The sequence below is a fragment of the Ictalurus furcatus genome, chromosome 10 (genome assembly GCF_023375685.1).
Source record: "Ictalurus furcatus strain D&B chromosome 10, Billie_1.0, whole genome shotgun sequence".
Taxonomy (NCBI): Eukaryota; Metazoa; Chordata; class Actinopteri; order Siluriformes; family Ictaluridae; genus Ictalurus; species Ictalurus furcatus.
This window is the reverse complement of record NC_071264.1, coordinates 20,680,158-20,687,807: the sequence shown is the minus strand read 5'-3', so window position 1 is coordinate 20,687,807 and position 7,650 is coordinate 20,680,158. Positions and strand designations below refer to the sequence as shown.

Genomic DNA, 7,650 nt, shown 5'->3' with positions numbered 1-7,650 from the left:
TAAACACATAATGCCCCTTAACTTATATACAGGCCATTTAAGGTGAGCTGCACTAATTATTCATCATATAAATAGACAGCAATGAGATGATCAATATGGCTCCTGCATTTCATAGCAATCATTTCATGTCTAGACAGCATTCATATGAATACTGCTCCCTAAGGTGGTCTGAAATACTACTTTATTTTTAGCAATATTCAGTGCTTAACTCTACTTTGAGATTTTATTCACAGTTCTGCTGAGAACACCTAAAATATGATGACTTCTACATATTTATTATGTATGCCAGATGGCGTCACTGTCTCAGACATCACTTTGTCATTACTGTAGTGTTTCCAGAGGTCCCAATGTTGCTAACAAGAAAATCCTAGAAGGCAGAGAAATAAAAATAGACATTTACACAAAAACCATATCAGTGGATGAGGCAGATATTTTATTATATTTGTTTTTTTTTTTTACTTCAGATGTGCGCCAAGCAACACTAAGAAAACAGTAATGTACCACTGTGTCCACTACTTAATAATTAGCTCCCCTTTTTTTTTTTTTAATTGACCAAAAAGACTAGTCCCGCTTTGGTTTTTATTGACTCATAAGACCTAAGCTTGTGAAATCACAGGTCAAACTTAGATAAAGTAAGTTTGTTCAAAGCAAAAGAAACAAAAATGTCTTTCTTGTCTTTTCCCTTCAGTCAATTGGGCCGAGTTTTTCCTGTTTGGTCTAACTGCCGAACTAGGTTAAGAAACAGAAATGTATAGTCTTCAGGTGGCTCCCGTATCACAGTAGCAATGATACAGCAAAACCGTAAATATTGGCACCTCTGTGTTATGTACTTCCTAGTTCTGATTTAGCAGCACAAAAGACAGAAAAGGGAACTGTAACCATTCTCACAAGCCCAAACCAGAACAAAACAAAACCCAATGTTCGGCCCTGTGGTGGAAAAATGCATCCAGCTTCAATATGACCTACTCAAAACTACTGTCTTTAGCTCTGTTATGTCACTTTTATATATAGCATACGTCATATTGTAACAGAAACCACATAATCAAGTCTGAGAGTGAGAGTGTGTGATCAGACATGCAGATTGCACAATTCTAAACTGACTATAAACCTCCCTTTATCTGATGGCAACATTAGCCTTTCAGCTAATATCAAGACAGCAAAACTAAAGACAGTATATAATTGATTAGATTTTATTTTTGGCTAAATTGTTCCTTTAAAAAAAATATTTAAAAAAAAATTAATATCGCAATAGACATTAACTAAGACTTAATGTCTACTGTGCTGGATACTTGTTAAATAGAATTCAAATAATTGTTGAAGAAATGTATAGCAGTGGACAAAATGCTCACATTTTAATGCTGCAGCTGTACTGTTTTGCACTGAAAAATGATACGATTAACTGTAATGTCACTATTGCATCATTTGCACCACTGACTTATTCTGCCTTTAGAAACCTGTATATACAAGATAGTATACTGCACATATTTCTATCTATATGGAATGATATACAAATCATATACAATATACATATTTTGGACACTAAGTGATAAAGATGGACTGTGATTAGTTTCCCAGTAATGTCTAACAGCTAGGTTATCCCTAAAGAATGTTTCACTTGTATTGTTCTACATAAACCATTCTTCACAAGGAAGATTTGTTATAAAAGATAAAAGCTTTGCACTGTAATAACTAATAGCCTCTTCGATAACAGCTGAATAGTGACCTAAAGGATGATTAACATGTATAACCTCAAACTATGTTAGATAGCTTACATAAATTTACACTTTATTTCATTGCACATTTCAATATACAAGTTCTCTATGCATTTGTTAACACATCTCACTGGTAAAACTAATGTATACCCATAGTGCATTGTGGGTAATAGACATGACATTTGGGCATAACAGGACATGAAACGACTATCAGAAACTATTGTTAGAACAAATTCTATGTGTGAGAGCAATAGTGTTTGGGTCAGAGCATACTTCACGTCTATTACAAGTCAATCTGGGCCTGAAGTTATAAACACTGTATATATTGATTATAAAATCTATTTACACGGAATATCAGTTAACATTGCATAATGACTGAAGCGACACACTTCTTTCATGTACCATTTTATTGGACTTATATAGAAATACTTAAAAAAAAACATGAAGTAGCACCATTACTTAAGTTTTACTTTATCATGTAGAACTTTAAATGTCAGAAAAATAAAACTCTTGATACATTTTTCAAATCTTGTTTCAGCAAATATAATATTAGTATTTGACCATGAGGTTAAAGGCCTTTTTTATCATAAAATAAAATATACTTTGTTTTTAAACTTTGCTCAATAAAGTACTTTTACGCTCAAGTAACTTCACCTACATATACATAAACAAGTGGTAAACAAACGTATTAAAATAGAAATACTAAAACTATAGTGGTGCAACAGAAGTCTGTAATACCCACTGGAATCTAATTCATACAAATTTTTAGAAAGCATAAATGGTTTCCTTTTGTCCAACTTACTAAGTTTTATACATTTGAATGCTTCGTAATAATATAGAATAAAATATGCTTTATATTACTGAATAAAAAATATGCTGGGTGAAACGGATTTAAAATATTTTTTTTTTTTTTTTTTTTGCTGAACCTAGAAACCCTCAGTCCCAACAGAATACTGTTAAATGCAAGTACACACCGTGATTCGGATCATCCATCCACATTTTCCGTGTGATATTAAAATAATACAGTGTTCGTTGCCCGAAGGCCATACTAAAAAATAAACCATATTTGAACCCAGCTACAAAAAAGTTCACTGAACTTAAATTAAAATATCTGTAAACATCTTTGCCATATGAAATATAATCTTTCAAGTCAAAAAAGAATAAAATACTTCAATCTGTATTAATGTCATTAATATTTAAAATGTGTGGATTTCGTTGGTTTGTTTGTTCTATACATATATATGCAGGATATGTTATCACTCCGCCTCGGATAATTTGTAGTCGCTGCAGTATCGTCGCTGCTGTAGGTCTATCAGTGTGTTTCCGATCCCTTGATGAAATCGAATGACCTGACTTTCTTAACAGTCTACACGCTGACTCAAGTACCTTTGGCCAGACTTTTGTGGCCCTTCTCCGGGCTTGGCGGAAAAATTTGTCTGCGTACGCTGTACTAGAACTAAGTAGATTACTAGGCTTTTAAATACATTTAAAACATGCATTAGAGGTTGAAGTTATTCGTCCCGAGCTACAGTATAAGCAAATGACAACAGAGCCCTCGTTCGGGTTTCACTTTTTTTGGATACTGCAGCTTCACATACATATGTATATACACGTATGATAGACGCGTTATTATTAGGAGTTTCATAAAGCCATAACAGGAGTTTGTGGTTAAATGTTCCATCGTGGTGCTATCTTTGTTGCTATCATAGTCATGTCTTTGTCATCATTTTTTAATTGTTTTTGATTATGAAAATATACGTATTGCCTGAGTAACTGCAGCATGGCAGACGGGGCATTCAGGGTCATTGCGCTCGCAGATGCGGTTGGCACACTCCATGCAGAAGAGGTTATGGCCACATGGCACGAGGGCAGCGATCACCTCGCTCTCGAAGCACACTGAACAGTCCCGGCTGCCTTTACGGCTCGTTCCCGAGGAAGAGGAAGAGGAGGAGGAAGATGATGAAGAGGAGGATGCAGACGAATCTGAGGGCAACCCAGGGAGATGGGAAGTCATGTTGTTGTAGCCCGGGAAATTTAAGGAGCCTCCGCCCGGGTCACTGCGTACCCTCCGGGCCAATGGATGATCACTGATACCACCCACATGATGAAGTGGCGGGGATAAACGAGGCTGGGTGGAGGAGTTCATCCCATTCAACCGCCTCTGATTGGCCAGAATCCCATTAGCGTTAGAGGAAGCATTGGAAGGGAATATGGAGGACGATGTAGCACTGTTTGTTAAGCTCATACTACGTTCGTACTGAGACCAAATCAAACCAGGCGCCGGGTCAAATCCGGGCGAGGAATCGAACGCGATATCAGCACAGTCAGGAGATACAATCTCGCCACCGTAAACAAACGAGTTGCTATTGATGTTCAGGTTGTTGTTGTTGTTATTGTTGTTGTAGCTCAGTGCAGGACTTGGCGGGCTATAGTTGGTGCCGAAATACGAGTCAGTGGAGGCGCTACCTAGAGAGCTGGAGCTGTCATTGCGATAGCTGGCGAAGGGCTTGCGTCCAAGGCTGGGCGTGGCGCTGGCACTAGCACTTGCATTTGTTTTGCCCCATAGGCTGGCGTGATGACTGCTGGCGCTAGCTGCATGCATGTCAAAGCCTACGTCTGTGCCGTTGGCATGGAAGTCATTATCGTCAGTGGCATTGGCGAACTCAATCAGCCCAGCACCTGTGCGCATGGCGATGTGTGCCTCAATCTCATCACGTGCTCGGTCCACATTCTCAGGCATGCCTGTTACCTCGAACACCGGCTCCTTGTCTCGGCTTGGGGTCACAATATAGGTGTGTGTCTGCTGTTGGATGCGCTTGATTGTGGCTCCTTTGGGTCCCACCACCAACCCGACAACACGGTATGGTACTCGCACCTGGATGGTGGTTTGACCTGGTAGGTTGGGCGGCCCAGGTACGTTGCCACTCCCATTCATGCTGCTGTTTTTGTTTCGGGATGCTCGGATCATGGAGAAATGCTCAGCCGCTGAAATGATTTCCCTCCGTGCCATAGCTACGTCTTCCCTCCTGCCCGTCACTACGAACACAGGCTCCTCCCCTCGCACCGGAGTCTTAATGTAGGTGTTGGTCTTGGCACGCAGGGCTTTAATCTTGCAACCTAAATTTCAACAAATTAAAAAAGAAAGAAAAACAAAAATAATTAGCAACAATGAAAAAGTTAAATGCTGGAACATGCTGCATGATGTGACAAATTGCATATCTTATTGCGACACACATGATGACTGTGTGCTGCTGTATACATGTATTAAAACAAAGTGTACTGTAAAGCTGTGATGTCTCACAGTGAGACTGGATTATGGCAATTTGATCAAAACACCCACAAAATTGGTTTGTTAAAGAATTAACTAATTCTTGTGCTGCCCTGTAGTACAGTATGTAAGTGAACACACCTTTCTACAGCAGCCAAACAAAGTACAGGGCAAACAGAAATAACAGAAACAGACAAAGTGGTCAGGCAGAACAGGCAATGAATGTAAAAATCTAAACATAAGATATATGGTATGTGATGAAATAAAGGAAACATGCTACATGCAAATGGTTGCAGGTTGCAAGCAGATGTGTGCTTTTAAACCTAGGAACAACGATTCACTTAGTTTTTGCACGGCATAAATTCAAACCACATGCTCAGCTACATGACACACAGTGGTCCAGGTCAAAAATAGCACAGAGGAAAAAAAATCTGGATTTTCCCTGCTTTCACATTTTAACCAGACAAGAAAGGAGTGCTTTTTGTCCACCGTATATGACTTAACTACAAACTGACAAGACGAGAAAACAATAACACTGCAGTTCCTAGAGCCTGGGCATAAATTCCCCCTAAATAGTGAGTGAGGGAGGAATCAGGAGTGTTAAACCAGGACAACACAGACAAACAACTGGCACTGTCTGACCCATCTCAGCCTAAGTAGGTCTGTTGTGTCTCAGCAACTCCTCAATCACCTTTTCATTTTAGTTGTAGTGCAAAGTGCACTTACTCAAAACTGTGCTACTGTGTCAACATGGAAAAACTGTAGTAGTCCCTATTATTATTATTATGATTGTGGTTATTATTATTATTATTATTATTATTAATAATAATAATAATAATAATAATAATAATAATAAATACCAGCACTGTGCATGGGTGGTATACATGATGAAACATCTGTCTCTCAGTAGAGAATGGTGGTTTTTTGTTGTTGTTGTTGTTGTTGTTTAACTATAAAGAGAAGCAAGGAAGAATAACATGACAAAGAGAGTGAAGACCCATGCATAGTGCGGTCTGGTCCAATCTAGGGTGTCAGAGGAGAGGCTGCAAAGCAACTCCCTTCCTTTTGTGATACCAAAATAAAACAAGATTATGCACCAGACTACTTTGTGTGAGTGCATGTAAATAATGACCCCTTAAAGAGTGAATGCCATGCAAGGCACACCCTGCATATACAGCATGCAGCATATATGCATATGTGGCATTTAGAATAATACACATGGCTCATTATGAAGCGTGACATCTGAACCAACAAAAGGGAGCTCACCTTGTCTGCCCACAATCTCGGCCACATGCTCAGAGCTGGGCACGGGCACACACTCGGTCATGTTCACGCTCTTCTTCCGGGGCTCGTTGTCGCACGCGGGGTTCTCGTCCAGGTCGAGCAGGGTGAGGTCCAGCGCGAGCTGCAGAGCTCTTTGGTCGTCCAGGGCGTCGACCCCCTGGCTGCTGCCGCTGCCATTCCTCTCCAGCTCGGGGAACAGGGAGCTAGGCATCTCGGGTAGGAGGGGGTTGTTGTTATTTTCTCGGCAGCTCTCTTGGATCAGCGACACCGGACAAAGGAGAGGAAGAAGGGTGGGGATTGAAGAGGGAGAGAAGAGAGGGCTCTGGAAAGAAAAGCCCCTGGTGCAAAAACAAAACAAAAAAATCAGTGCTCTCTCCCTCTCTGGTCCTGGCAGTAAAAAGGGAAAGGAAAGAAGGGAAAGAAACAGTGCAAATCCGAGCTCCCGATTTTATCCCCCCAGAACGCGTATTCCGAAGGTACTGGGGGTTCTTGCGGTGCCGGCGGTGGTACTAATTCCTCCGAAAGTGCCCCTCCCTGCGCTGAGCTCTTTTCCTGTTTTCTCTCAGAGTTTTTGCTGCAGACACACAGCAGCAGCGGCACTAAACTAGAAGGGGGGGATATGCTTGCATGACGTCACCGTCCGGGCGGCGAACGGGAAAGAGGCGGGGCTGATTTGCATAAAGCCAGCGGATTGGCGGGCGAGTGTGCGATGGGCCGCTGCTTCTGTTTTGCATGAACGGACCGGACTGAGGCAGTGTTGATACGGGGGCGGAGTGACGCGGCATCGCGTTTGCTTTGAACGGCCAGATTGGTGCGGCCGAGCTGCGACGCTGTTTTAATTTGCATACACACTACCGATTGGATGTTGGCTGTTTGTGATTTGCATAGACCAATATGATTTGATAGAGCTGGCGGAAAGGACGGAGAGAGTGTCGGATAGCCCTGCCCTCCTTTGTTGTCCCGTCAAAATCATTACACAGATTTTTTTAAGGACAGTTCGCTTTGGGGTTTATTTAAAATCGTTATGTATTTTTATGAACATTTCAGTGTATGCTTGTCAGACAAACCTAACTGTATCTGCTTCATGTATATCAATATTAACATATATTATTTTGAATTAAAATGGCTATTATGTAACATCATGCCCTGTTTAAGGCTTATATTGCCATTTGTTCATCTGTTAGGCTGATTATTGTTGTTGTGACTGATCACTTGTCTGTTCAGTTTGTAAAAGTAGGTTATATAGACTACAATTTCACAATACAGGCAATTGAATTTAGGTATAGTGTAACTGGCCTGTAAAAACACCTCTTTAGTCCAGCAGATTTGGTCATGCCTATCTATCTATCTATCTATCTATCTATATATATATATATATATATATAT

General features: G+C 40.5%; 1 protein-coding gene across 1 annotated transcript; it reads right to left on the bottom strand.

Moving 5' to 3' along the window:
* Nucleotides 1-1,869: 1,869 nt before the first annotated feature.
* mex3b (mex-3 RNA binding family member B) lies at nucleotides 1,870-6,609 on the bottom strand. The gene is made up of 2 exons (XM_053635548.1): nucleotides 6,247-6,609; nucleotides 1,870-4,829 (listed from the first exon to the last, which is right to left on the bottom strand). The coding sequence occupies exons 1-2, from the start codon at nucleotides 6,473-6,475 to the stop codon at nucleotides 3,457-3,459; spliced, it is 1,602 nt and encodes a 533-aa protein (XP_053491523.1). The 5' UTR covers nucleotides 6,476-6,609; the 3' UTR covers nucleotides 1,870-3,456.
* Nucleotides 6,610-7,650: the final 1,041 nt, after the last annotated feature.